Below are 14,491 nucleotides of genomic sequence, written 5' to 3' on the forward strand. Positions count from 1 at the left end.
GGTTATTCTATGACAGGGCTCTTACAGCTTTTACAGCACAAGTTTCAACACAATAGATCTGAATATCAAACAAACTATCACCTCACTGTCAAATGCCCTGTACTTTTTTTTAACAAACTACCACAATCTTTGTATTTTGTTGCCATGTATAAATGTTTGCCATTTTATCTCTCTTGCATCTGAGGAAGTGAATTTTATCCACAAAAACTCACACTAAAATATAACAGTCTTTAAGGTGCCACTTTTTTTTCTTTTTTATTTCTTGTTTAATTTTCTTTTTCTTTTTTTTACTGTAATGCTTGTATAGATTAACATGGCTACCTCTTATACAACTATATTTTTGAAAGAAAAGTTTTAAATTGTAAAATGCCTTTTTTATAAAACAACAGATATATTTTAATCAGTAAGCCTACTGTGTGGACAGACAAACTACGAAAACAGTTTTTGGAAGGCTTTCGGTCTTTTTTGAAGATTCTTACTTGCATGCAGGTATGTTATCTCTTAATTTTATTTAGTTTTAAAAAGAAACTTATGTTGCATTCCTACGATAACTGAGGGGATGTCAAATTATCCTGGTGTCTTCAGTGCTACGTGTATTCCTATATATTAGTATTTTGTAACAATATAAGCTTTACATTTTTTCATAAACTATTTTGAAGCAAATATTTTTCTCTGGTGGTCAAAATTTGGTGCTGTTCACTAAAGCTTTGGATTTCTCACGTATACAATCCAATAATATGATCCGAGTTGCATTTAAAATGCACAGTTCATATCTGTTAACACTATGTTGCCTAGATGTAATTAAAGCTTGTTTCCATGGGCATTTGGTTTAGTTTGTGGAAGGGGTGGGCAATCTCAGACATTTTTCAGATTTGCTGGCAACTCAAGAGTCATAAACCTAAGGCGATGGAGCTAAATGGGAAGATGTGGCCAAGGAGGCTAATTTGCATAATGTAATACTTTAAAATTATGTAATACAGTAGTTATTTTTTGAAAAGGTTGATCATGTTTTTGTAACTAAAAAAGTTTGTCTTTAGCCGAAAAAGCCCCTTGGTGCCTTTTTGTGGCCAAAATGTTTAAAATAAAGATTTGTGGAGGGGTGAGGGTTTCTGGATATTAGGGCCCCTCAAAACCTGACGAAATTGCCCCCATGCCTCCTAGATGGTTCCAGGGAACTTTTTTGGGCAGTGTACTTTTTAAAAAAAACTTGGGGGTGTGAGATGGGGCTGGAAAAATGGTCGTGGAGGCTACATGTGTCCCTCTTCACTTTATGACTTTAACATCTCTTTGGATAAGCCTCAGTTCAGCTATGTGGGTCATATTGTTTTAGGGGATGGAAGAAATAACGAGACAAATTGGTCAGCATATTGAGGTGGATCCTGACTGGGAAGCAGCCATTGGCATCCAAATGCAGTTGAAGAATATCCTCTTGATGTTCCAGGACTGGTGTGCCTCTGATGTAAGCTATTCTAATAAAATTGAGAATTATTTAGCAGAGGAAAATTCAATTTTGAAGTGATCAAAAATAATGGAGATACCTTTTGAGCAAGATCCTCAGATACTATGTCTGTCAATTCCTGAGAGTTAATGTAACTGAATACTGTTATGGTCAGATTGAGTTGTTTATTCTTCTGAAACCACATGTGATCAGAACCCAGCTTTATTGTGAAGCTGTTAATATGGAATACTATATTGACTAAATTCTTGTTGCAGAATTATGTTAGCAGAAGGGAAACGGCATCACTCGCAGAGGCAAATTGCTACTAATTAACTCAGGGGTCAGGGAACTTTTTTATCTCCCCCCCCCCAAATTTATATACGCGAACATTACCCCACTCCCTTCCAGCACCGCCCCTCCGTTTTCGCCGTCCATGGCCGACCCCCCTCCCCGCCTCTGCGCTGGCCTGGGACCTGCGGCTGCCACGCCGCCGGGAAAGCACATCCTTGGTGAAGGGAGGCGGGCACCGCAGGGCCAGCAGGTCCACCGGCCATGAGCTCAAGTGAGGCGGGGCGGGAAGGGAGCCTCCTTGCCAGCGTTCGCTCTCCTGTGACGGAATGCCTGACTACACACAGTATTGTCGGAAATAAAATGCCTGGGGGTAATGAGGAGGGTCATACTGCTGCAACCATCCTCATTACCCCCAGGATTTTCATTTTTACCCCATTTGGGGTAATTTACCCCTGTTTCCTGACCACTGAATTAACTATTCCCTGCTATTCCTCATTGTACAGTATGTCAGTCGAGTAGCTTGATGTGTGACCAGTAGTCCAAACAGAGACTTATTAAATAGTGACAATTTACTGCTGGAAGTTGCACCTTTCCCCTTCTACTGACTTAACTATGCAACAGGGTTTTCTAATGGAAAAGTAAATAATGCTGATCATTTTAAAAGTTGGGTTTAGCTGGTGATCTGAATCTTTGTTGTTAAACTGAATCAGTTGCTTACAAATATTTGTAACATATAAGTGTCTGCTGCATATCATCATTCTTCTTAATGATGTTAAAGTCTGCTAAAGAAGGCAGAAAAATTACTTCTTGACAGATTCTGCAATGGTAAATCATCAGGATTTGAAATAGCCGATCTAATTTTGAAAACTAGCGTATCTGGAAAGCAAATTGTTAGAGATGTTCATATGTGCTAAATATTTGTTTGACCAGAATTCTTGAAGATGTGACTTGCAAAATTTGCACCTAACAGTAGAAATGTCAAGGTTTCTTATTAAGGTTTAATAGAACAATACATATAGGATAGCTTCTATGTACATCTCTTAGCAATTAATATTTATCTTGCTGTAACAGTTAAATATCAACTATTTTACATCCAGTAAAAATTAACCATATTAAAAATGGAAATTATTTCAGATAAATTGCAATGAAAATACACTGGCGCAATTAATAAATTAACAACAGTTACAAAAATGTTGTCTGTTCTAGGAAGAACTGTTGGTAACAGCTTACAAGGAATGCTATACAGCAGTAATGAGATGTAGTGCAAGTAACTATTCATGGGATAAGAGAGTGATTAATATGTGTGGCCATACTTTGAAAAGTAAGCGCTTTAAGGTGTCTGCAGATCCTGTTAGCATACACCTGCCATTGTCCAGAATGTTAGCTGGTGAGTGTTTATTTGCTTGCAATTTCTGAAAAATCTGTTTTCCTTTTAAATTGCTCTCCATTTCTGACTATCAAGATTTCTGAACCCAAATGATCTATTTACATGGTTTTATGTGCAATCAGATCTATCTTCCATGAATTTGTTTAATCACATTTGAAAGCTATTCTAGTGAGCAGCAATCACACCTTGTGGCGCTGAATTTTCCAGATTAACCAAGTATTTTGTGGTTAATAACCTTATAACCTAATAACCTTTTGTCATTCTTCTACACCTTCAGTTTCCCTTAAAAATTCCAAATGCTTCAGATTCTTCATTATTGATTGAAAACGACTTGCCTCTCACATTAATTATAACTAAATGGAAATGTAATCTACAGTGGTGCCTCGCTTATCGATTGCTCCATTGAGCGACGAAATCGCTTTGTGATGCTGGTTTTGCGATCGCAAAAGCGGTCGCTTTCTGATGTTTCCTATGGGGGAATTTCACTTTGCGATAATCACGCGGAAGCGATCATCGCAAAGCCCCCGTTTTTGGCCAGCTGATCGGCGGTTCCAAAATGGCCGCCGGGTAAACAGAATGGCCGCCCGCTGTGTTGCCTCGCTTTAGAGGCACCCAAAATGGCCACTGCAATGGAGGATCTTCGCATAAGGTCAGTTTTCAAGCCCATATGAAAACATTAAACACATTTTAATGCATTTCTATGGGCTTTTTTATTTCCCTTAGCGATGAAATCCCTTAGCGATGTTTTTCCTGGAACGGATTAATGTCGCTAAGCAAGGCACCACTGTATTTAAATACACAAATAGGATATGTGAATTTATATATGTAGATGGATACATAATCCAGTTTGTATCTTAAGAAGCAGGCTACAGTCCACAAAAGGTTGTGCCAATAGTACTTGTCAAATCTTTCAGGTGACATAGTACTCCTTGTTGTCTTTGATTTAAATCAGCACAGTTCAGAGTATAGTAATCTAAAAGTTAGGATAGCAAATAGGTAATGTTGAAATAAGTGGAGATTATGCAAGTCGCTTCTTGAAATATTACTTTTGGATAATCTAAATTTGCATTTCTTAGGTCTGCATATACAATTGAGCAGAACTGGACTCATCTCCAGATTTCAGGAATTTCTCACATCTGTAAGTATCTCTATTGGCTGCAAATACCGTTTTCCCCTGAAAATAAGATAGGGTAAGATAAGATAATTTTTGCTCCAAAAAGCGCATTGGGACTTATTTTCAGGGGTTGTTTTATATTATTTTTATGTACAACAAATCTACATTTATTCAGATACAGTCATGTAATTTTCTTCTGGTTGGTGCACAGTGGTGGAGGGCAGGGTTTCACTTATTTTTCGTATAGGCCTTATTTTCAGGGAAACGGTAGTATCTTGAGGTTCAGTCAGTAGGAGTATCAATATGGTACAGATCTCTTCCCAGCCATAGTTCTACCCTACCTTAAGACAGTCACTATCCCTAACCCTAAACTATTTATTTAAAATATTTTTATGTTGCCTTTCTCCTTGAATGGACTGACCTACCTTTCAGGCTTGTAGGTGAGGATAGAATGAGAAGAGGTATGCCGTCTTTCATAAAGGAAAGGAAAAGAGGAATAGCAATATGAGCCTAATTTTAAACAGATCATTTGTTTTCAGGTGCAGATACTATTGTGAACAATTGTTCATTGCTGTACATAACAAGCTATTAGTCAAAAAGATTGTGTCTGTTTTCTCTTAAGTTTAGAGGACATCAATTTTTTTTATTTTTAAATGTTTGGCTGTTTGTTGCCAGATGACTGTTCATGCTGATTGTGGATTGATTCTGACCAACCTGTATGTTTAGATGGATCACTCCCACACATGATATGAATTTGCCTGATCATCTTCATTTACTGACTACAAGGGTGCTTCATCTGTGTAAACCCTGTGGACAAAAATATTAAAAGCATAAGGAATCTGGAAGTTTACCTTGAATTTTAGACTTGTGCATAGTGGATTTTCTGTGGATAGACACTGAATTTCTAGGAGCCTCTACATAAATATTCCAGCTTCTTGCAAAAGTTTATTGAGTAATACTATTTGTTTGTTTGTTTAAAATTGAAAACAAAAGGCTGAAGCCAGAGCCCTTATAAGCCCAGATTCAAATTGGGCACTAGATATTTGGAGTGACATAAACAGGATGTCTGCTGGCTGGATAGCTTAGTGAGTTAGGCATCTGTAGCGGAACCAGCAGTTGGGAATTTGATTTTTCCACCATGCCTCCTGTGAGTTTGATTTTTCCATCATGCCTCACATCCTGCACGGACTTAGGCAAGCTGCACAGTCTCAAGATGCCCCAAGAAGAAGGGAATAGTAAACCACTTCTGAGTTTTCACTACCTAGAAAGCCCTGAAAAGGGTTGCTATAAGTCAGAATTGATATGATGGCACACAATTATTTTTAAACAGGACTTGTGCCTTTAGTTACAGACCTTGGTTTCAAATGGCTGTTAGCCATGTGCAGATAGCATTTACAACTGGGAAGGGACATGCAGGGAAGTTGCCTAGTTTTTTATGTGCTTCTTTCCTTTTTTTTTTTTTTTTTTTTGAGGGAGAGAGAATTGTCTCTGAAGATAGAAAAATAGCAAATATGTCTTCTTCTTTTACACTGAAATTCTTTAGCCCTTATTCTCAAGATCAGAGCAACTGATATTTAATTTTAGTTGTTCAGTATCTTTTAATCCCAGTATATACTTTTTTTTAGCCTCCAACTGTTGTGGATTTAACTCCTAATACTGAGTTAGAGTGCTGCTCTAAAGGGAAAAGGAAAAATGGGCTGATTTTAATCCTGTATGTTCTGTGTTTCCCTTTATAATGTTCTGGTTTATCATATAAGTTTCAAATTCACAAAGTAAGAAGTACGTAACTCAGGATCTCTCCAAGACAGAACTGTAATTTTTATTAAATGTTCTATATGTGTAATTTTGCTTAAGAGTGTGAGTGCCTTGCTTCATTCTACCATGGCTTGCTTAGTTCTGTATTCTTTTCAAGAACCCTATAAAAAAACTATCAAGGCATTCCTCCAGAATGGCATAGACCAACATTCTATTAAGAGAGATTTCTTATAAGCATTGACCATAGGAGACAACTGAGTTGCCTTAGGGCTAAACTTAGGATGCAATGTTCATTCTGCCATGCAGTTCAGAACATCAGCATGAGGGCAGGATACATCAAACCAAGAATTGGTACCTGTAGGAGGATGTTGGGTACCATTCGGGCAAAATGTTTGAGTAGTCTATAAAATGGTGTGTTTTTTTAAAGAAAATGTTATTTTAGTAATGTTTGTTTAGTTATGACCAAAGTTTACTTCCAGATAGTCATGGAAAGTGAGTTGCAAGTGACTTAATTATATAACTCCTTGAGGTACCAAGATTCCCTCTAAGGTGTGCGGTTGCATGAGTGTGTGCAGCTTCATCCCCCTCCATAAAGCTTTCCTCCTCCTCCACACACAGTATGTTTCCAACCCCTTTCATTTCAGTCAAGAGTGAACCCCGTATGGGGGAGTGGAGTCATTTGTAAGAGGGGCAGAGCCTCATCCAGCAGGGCTGAACATTAGAGGGAACATTGTCAGCTACTGATCCCTGTGTTGTATTTAATATATGCTTCCTATTGCTATTCAATGTCACATCTTCCTTTTCCTCAGATAGGAAGGATGTGTATCATATGGTTGATTTGCTGACCATGGTCAAACACTCATTATGAAACTAGTTAGTGTGATAATAAAGATGGTGGTACAGTGTAAGATAAATAGAAATTGTCTCCAGCCTATTGTTGTACTTCTCTTTTCTTATGGCATAAAGTAATTTCTGTGATCATCTGTAGTAATTTCATTATGCAAAGTTTCATTTGTCCTAAGTTAAATGTTATTTTTTTCTTTTTCCCTTCTAGGAAGAATTCCAGGTGCAGACATTAGTTGAATATCCCTTGCGTTGCCTAGCATTGGCTGCTCAGGTTGCTGCAGAAATGTGGAGAAGGAATGGGTTATCTCTGATTAGCCAAGTATGTTCCACACTACCACGGAGACATTTGTTATCATGGTTGGAGCTGTGCAGAAATAATATCTGAGTTTCCTTTCTTGCCTTCTCCCTTTTCAGATTCTTTACATATCACATTATGTATTAAATTATTATATTTTAATTATTTAAATTATCTAAGCTTGAGGGCAGGGACTGTCTCATTATCGATCTTTGCGCACTGCTCCGAAAACTGTTTTTGGCTGAAGACCAGGTTGAAAATGCTTTGAATGACTAAATGTTGTGGTTTGTTTCTTGTTTTCTGATAATAGTGGTACAGAGTTGAAGTAAAAATGCCAATCAAAGAAGGAGATGCAAACTAGCATTCTTAGCTACCTTTTAATAATTAGAAATGTATGAATAATTTTATAACTGAATGAAGTACTTTCTATTGCATAGCTCTCTGTATAGGTATTAGATATGAGCATGGGAAAATACTTTGTTAACACATACAGTTCTAAGGGCAGTGTGTGCAACAGATGGCAAATAGTGTGCATGGTTGTAAGCAATGGTGCATGTGAAATCTAAGAATTAGTTTGATGTATTTAGAAATGAACCTTTTTAATACGTGTATGCATTGCAAAGACTCAGATACTAAATATTTGCCAAGACAGTTAAAAAAGAAATAATAGTACTTTTAATTTGGATTTTTTTTGCCTCCCAGATGTTTTATTATCAGGATGTTAAATGCCGAGAAGAAATGTATGATAAGGATATAATCCTCCTTCAGGTGAGCATGTTCTGAATTTCTTTTGTCATATAATAACTGTGCTTTGTATATCACTTATATATATTCTTTAATGCTGTTTAATGCATGTATCTGGTAGATTGGTGCAGCATATATGGATCCAAACTGTTTCCTCTTGCTGGTACTCCAACGGTATGAGCTGATCGATGCCTTCAAAAAAATTGTGCCAACCAAAGACCAGGTAAACCAACCTGTCCTGTTCATACCTATGATGGGAAGTCTGTCCAATCTGCCTGTTAATAGGGAAGCAAGGTGACTGGCATGTGGCCAGCCTGTCCTGGAACCTGAAGTAGGAGGGGACTGGAAGGCTGGAAGAAAGGGGAAGTGTAACTGAAGAGAGGGGAGTGTATTGTTGGGCTGTTGGTTTGTAACTGAAGAAGAACTGAAGCTTAGACCTGTTCCCAAGTTGATGTTACTTTGTAATAAAGAGAATATCATTTTTCATTCTTTAACCACTGGGTCTAGTATGGTTAATGGTTGATGTCAAACCTTTTAATGGAAAATTACTTTTAAAAATTGACAAGCCTAGGTTTGGGCTGTTCACAATATCCATGGTTGAAAACTGAGATGTGTACGAACTTCATGAATATATCTATTTCAGATCAATTATAATGGCGGAAATCTTGTTGCTTAGTGCATAGTAAGTTACACTAGAGTAGGCCCAGTTGAATCAATGGAAAATATGGAAGAGGTGACTTACCAAATGCCCATTGATCCATTGGGCCTACTCTAGTGCAAAATCTACGCTAAGCAACAAATTCAGTCAATATTTTGCTGAAAATGTACAGAATACATTACAGTATTATGCTTTAAGTATCTGGCAGTTTTTAGATCAGTTTCTGAGTCATAAATAGCTTGTGTTTTGCCACTCGCAAACACTAACATGAAATGGCCAAGACTTTTTCCCAGATGTTTCCATAGATGCTGGTTTGCAGACTTGTTTTATTCACAAACACTAACTTTTGATTGGCTTCATGTACTTTGAAGGGGCTCAGTTAACCTCAGTCTACCATTTTTCACATATATTTTAACAAAACTACATCAAGAACTTGATTTGTTTGTTCTTCACAGGATTTGAATAAGCAATGCAGCACTTTAATAGAAGAGATGCTTCAAGTTCTTATCTACATTGTAGGTGAGGAAAAAAGTAATTTTAGGAAAAAATCAGTGCTCTTTTTTCTGTACCATGTTTCCAGCTTTACAAAACATCTCCCAAATTAGTTTCTTTCTTTCTTGCAGCTGTTTGTAATCAGTCTTGCTACTGAAAGCACATTTTATAGGAATTTCCCTCATTATATTTATTTACACCTGCAATTTGGACGGGTGAAGGTTTTGCTATTTGTGCAAAGCTGTTATCATACTTTAACGTAAATGCTGGAAAACATGATATTGGAAACCACTGTGGCTTAGTTTGCCTACATATTCCAAATGTGTTTAGATTGATTATGAGCCACACATTGCAGCTGTCCAAATTACTGTGCAGCTCCATATTTTCTTTTACTGCAACAACTGGAAAGCTATCTCTCCAATATATCTGTTTGTGGCACTACTGTCAACTGTTTGGAGCATGTAAATATGTATCTCCATAGAATGACCTATCAAGTGTCTCATTGGCTGACCCAATCATGGCATTATTATTTAAAAAATCATCATTTTCCCACTAGCTGTTGATGGTACAGGGGAGCATTGTGGTACTTTGCTGTAATACTTTTGAATGAATGACGACTTCTCAAGATGTTTGAGACCAGCAGTGGCATAGACGATTGCTGTGCATGGGGAACTAAATGTGCCATTTTTCAATGAAAGGCAGAAGTTGCATCTGCTATATTGCATGTAGTATAATAATATTGTTTCTATTTCTTGGATGTCATTTTATTTTTTAAAAACGGTAAGATAGGGTGTGAAGCACCAATACTTTTAGATAATTATTTTAATGTTTGTTCTATGCTTTGGCTTCCAAATATAGCTTAACAAAATAAAGAAATATTGGAAGTTGTCAAGATTGTGGTGAGTCAGGAAGGCTCTCACAGTAGCCACTGAGCCATACTGCACAGGCTTCCCTGGGGTAAGTTCCAGGGGTACCAGATGTGCTGATGGCTGGGGAAAATCTTCCTGCCTGGTGCCTTCCCCAACATGTTCAGTTACTCTGACAGTTCAGTGTTCCAGGCAGTGGAATACTCACAAAAATACACAGGTGCCCAGTAGGTGATTGAGGCAAGGTCTCTGTTTAGTACCAGCACCCTCTTATTCCCAAAATAACCAAGCTGCTATAAAAGATTACATTTTACTAAAGGTGATGAACAAAAATGTCAAAAAGAGAAAAAGTTTAAAAAGTTTAAAAAGTTATAAAAACAGTCAAAAAGCCATGAATCGAAAGGATTGAGGCAAGAGCACTTCCAGAACAGTTCTCATAAGAAAATAAGGAAGCTAGCTGTTTTAAATCTAATGCTTACATAGTGACAGAACATCAGCATACACATATAGGTCAGGCAGCAGAAGGAGCATAGTGGTATCCTTAGATCAAAACTAAGTAACTTCCCTCTCACTTTTATACCTGTCATTCCCCTCTATAGACTCTTTGAGGAGATGCCCCAATCAGGCATCAAATCATCCCGAACCTTCTCAATAGAAAAGAGTAGCTTCTCAAGAGTAACTTCTCTCCCCCCTCTTCTCTTCAGCTGAAACCATTCTCTACTAATTAGCTCAGTACCAAGGACTGAACTCTGGTCTTGAAGATTCTTCTTTCACAGAGATAAGACACAGATGGCATGGCCTCCCAGTTAATGGGCATTTTCTTGACCTGCTCATTCCAGGTACAAACTATGAGGCTTGTGTTTCAAAAGGCCAACTGAAACAATGATCCCCTATTTTCTAGTTTCTTGATGGAAGTATTAGAGGAATTTTTGTTTAATTCAAACAATACAGAAACCTGCTGCAGCACAGGGGAGAACAAAGTACAGAAATCAGCTGCAGCACATGAAGTAGAATAGCTAAATGCCCTAACTTCCACCCAGCCTCCCTTGTTCTCACAGTAACTAGCTGTTTGTATATAAAAAAATCACTCTAAAAGTGTTTGAAGTAGAAAAGGTATCTTTACTTACAGTTGGGATAATCAGTTACAGTAAGAAATATAGAGGGAAGGAAAAAATGTGACTTCATCCTGGCAATATGACCAGAGGTCAGAAGCAGGGAATTCACAAGTCTGCTCTGGTCTAAAGCCAAAGAGAAAGAAGAAGAGTAAACAAAGGAACGGAAGCAAACAAACAGGAAGAACGGGCAAGGGCTTGCCCCAAACTCGGGAAGAAAGACTTTGCTAATGGGTTAGTGGTAGGGTGTTAGACTGTGAAGGCTCTTCCCACTGAAACCCAGTGTTAGATTACAGGCAGGATTGTTATTTTCTCCAATAGGAATGACAGGCATCTCTCTCTCTCCCCCCTCCCTTCCTCCTGAAGTTAATGGAAGTTCATTATAATGGAAGCAGAATCCATCATGGGACCATAAGAAGTAGGAGGAAAGAGAATCTTTCAGAAATCGACCAATGTGTAAGACAGGGCATAGGCATTAGCATTATAGTATAATTAATTATAAAGTGAGCAAAATTGGCACTCTTAGTTTCCTTGTGTGTTCATGATGACAAAAGTCCTAAACCATCTGCAACCATCTCTTTCATCTTTCTATGTTATTTTTGGGAGAATTGTTGGTCTAGTTAAGCTATCAATATTGTAGTATGATTTCTTGAATGTAGAGAGTTTGTTGTCAACTGTCTTTTCTTCTTTTCAGGAGAAAGATATATACCAGGTGTTAGTAATGTGACAAAGGATGATGTTACTATGCGAGAAATTATCCACCTTCTCTGTATAGAGCCAATGGCTCACAGTGCTATTGCTAAATCTTTACCCAAGGATGTGAGTGATTTCTTTCTTATTTCTCCCTGTTAATAAACATTTTGAACTTGCAAGCCCTGATCAAGTGACTGTTCTGTGCTAACTGTGTGCTGAATCTGACTCCACCTATACATCATGTTGTAACCTTACAGTGGTTCTCAGCACAGCTGTGGCTGAGGTGTGCGGAGACCATATTATTTTGGATCAAATTTCACAACACGAAGTCTTAATCAATTGAATATAAAATTTCATTATACTATTTTTTTGCTTTTATGTACCAGCCTATTTGCTCCAGTCAATATGCAAATATGAAAATGTCTCACCATTTTTCATAACCTTGCAATATACTGATTCTGGAAACATTGCTGCATCTGTAAAAATACAGTAATCAATGATTACTTGCTTATCTACATACTGAAATACACGTTTGTTCCTTTCTGGTGAAAAGTATATTAATGATATGCTTTTACTCTCTAGTTGGCTCAGGACACAGATGTGGTTGTTCTGTAAAATGGTGATGCAACTGTTCTTTAAAAAATACTTTTCATTTTCCAGAATAAACTCCTTCTGACTTTTCTGTGCTTTTCTCAGGAGGCAGACATTAAAATTCCTCTCTCCAGTGAAGGAACTACTACTTGTTCCAATTTTGCTATATAAGTATTTTCTCTGTATTAGTCTTGTCTTTGGTTTTTATTTTTATTTTTTTTACTTGAACACCATTTTTTTTCCTTGACAGTTTTCAGTGGCTGTTTTTCCTATAAATTTTTTTATGGAGAACTCTGTGGCATACAGCATGGACACCAGTCACTCCCCTTCTGTTTCCCTGGCCTATTTGTTCCAGAGGACTGTTGGGCTGTCTGTAATAAATTTATCCGTGGTATAGAACTAAAGGGGGCTTACACTGGGAGACAAAAGTACCAAAAAATTGTAAAGTGATCTCTGCTTTCTGAGCAAATAGGAGAATATTTGTTGTTGTTGTTTAGTCATGTCCAACGCTTCGTGACCCCATGGACCAGAGCATGCCCGGCCCTCCTGTCTTCCACTGCCTCCCTGAGCACATTCTTATTATCCTTGCCACGTAAACAAGAAGAAACTTTTAGAGAAAGAAGCAATGCTTCTGTCCTATAATTAAACAATCTGATATACTTTTAACTTGCTATTTTGTGGCATGTTTTGTTTTAGTACATTAACATTTTGAATGTATTTAACAGGAAAACAATGAGACTGGTTTGGAGAGGGTCATCCACAAAGTAGCTGTTTTTAAGTAAGTTTTTGTTCTTTTTAAACTAATTGTGTATGGAAAAATATGGAAAAATAAGAGTACAGAGATGGAGTGTGGAAAACAGCTATTTCCAGACAGGTAGCAGCAGTCAAATTTCCTCTTTCCAAGCCTCCTTCACCTACCACTCTGCTTTCCGCCTTCCCTTTGTTTTTCCTTCTGACATTTCAATACCCATCACATTGTGCTCAGACTTACGTAGGTTAATTTCTTTTTGGGCTTTGTCCTTCCATCAATATATGAATAAATGGCACTTTCCAATAAAGCACTCTTCTTACTGTCTTTCTCAAGCCTGATGAATTTAGTCAACTTTATCTGTATGCTATGTTTCAGGTCTTGTATATCTGTTCTCTTTTTGTTGGAGAGAAAAATGTTTCCCACTTATTAGAAATAAAACATTTGTGCCACTGTTAATAACTATATATTTAATCTCTTCTGATTCCACTAATCATATTTTGTAGCAACGTAATACTATTAATCAATCAATTGGCAAAACAAAAGCCACCATGTACTGTATCCACTTTCCCCCCAAGAAAAAAATCCAATATTTTCTTAGTAGTGGATAAGATCAAAATAGATAGCAAAAATGTTGCAGTGTAATTGCTTGATATTTAATCATAACCTTGAAATATATTAATTTGTGATCAATCAGGATCTTAGACTATATTTTAAAGGCTTGGTTCAATAATGCTTACGATTCCAATTTTATAAGTTCCCACTGGATTGAAATATAATTGGGATTTTAGCTGATTTAGTCTGAGACATTTTTAGACTTATGTAAATCTTTATAATAATTCTTAAATAAGCTGGCTATTTTATGAATCTGGGTTACTATCACACCATCTTTCTCTCCTTCATTTATCTTGTTATGTCACTGTTTGCCTTTCAACTGAGCTGCCGTTGGTTTCTAGCTTTTTGATTGTGTTTCCTTATTTTCTTTTTATGCTTCTCTTGGGCTCCCCCCCCCCCCCCATAAAGACTATTTCTTAATGCAAAACCCACTGACTTTAGGAAGTTTTGAGACTTCCTAAACACTTCTCAAATCCACTGATGAACTATTGTTAATATAAAATATTCCTGCCTTTCCTTTTTTCAGAATTCCAGTCATTGCAACTAATATATCATTATAAATGTACTGTATTATCCAGTCTCCCATTCCCAACCATACAAAACGCATGATTCTAAGAGATATTTAGGTCTAATTCTGTGTTTTGTTTTTAATTGATGCTCTGACCCAGAAGGAGTGTTACATTCTTACATATACCAGAATTATTATTTATGTTTTACTTACTGCTTTTCTATTATATGTGTTGTAACCCGCCCAGAGTAGTGCTGTGACACTAATGGGATTGGGATACAAATTGAATAAGTATAAATTGAACAAATAAATAAATATAAATAAATGAACATAAGTGG

General features: G+C 37.1%; 1 protein-coding gene across 2 annotated transcripts in view; it reads left to right on the forward strand.

The window, feature by feature from the left end:
* UBR1 (ubiquitin protein ligase E3 component n-recognin 1) overlaps nucleotides 1-14,491 on the forward strand; it is a 99,627-nt gene that overhangs the window by 31,846 nt on the left and 53,290 nt on the right. For both annotated transcript variants that reach the window (XM_072986207.2, XM_072986206.2), the window contains exons 13-22: nucleotides 390-489; nucleotides 1,331-1,459; nucleotides 2,936-3,116; nucleotides 4,193-4,254; nucleotides 7,040-7,150; nucleotides 7,829-7,894; nucleotides 7,992-8,093; nucleotides 8,984-9,047; nucleotides 11,693-11,817; nucleotides 13,008-13,060. In XM_072986207.2, coding sequence (XP_072842308.2) covers nucleotides 390-489; nucleotides 1,331-1,459; nucleotides 2,936-3,116; nucleotides 4,193-4,254; nucleotides 7,040-7,150; nucleotides 7,829-7,894; nucleotides 7,992-8,093; nucleotides 8,984-9,047; nucleotides 11,693-11,817; nucleotides 13,008-13,060 — 993 coding nt within the window. The remainder of the gene's footprint in view (nucleotides 1-389; nucleotides 490-1,330; nucleotides 1,460-2,935; nucleotides 3,117-4,192; nucleotides 4,255-7,039; nucleotides 7,151-7,828; nucleotides 7,895-7,991; nucleotides 8,094-8,983; nucleotides 9,048-11,692; nucleotides 11,818-13,007; nucleotides 13,061-14,491) is intronic.

Source organism: Pogona vitticeps, chromosome 1 (genome assembly GCF_051106095.1).
Source record: "Pogona vitticeps strain Pit_001003342236 chromosome 1, PviZW2.1, whole genome shotgun sequence".
NCBI classification, from domain to species: Eukaryota; Metazoa; Chordata; class Lepidosauria; order Squamata; family Agamidae; genus Pogona; species Pogona vitticeps.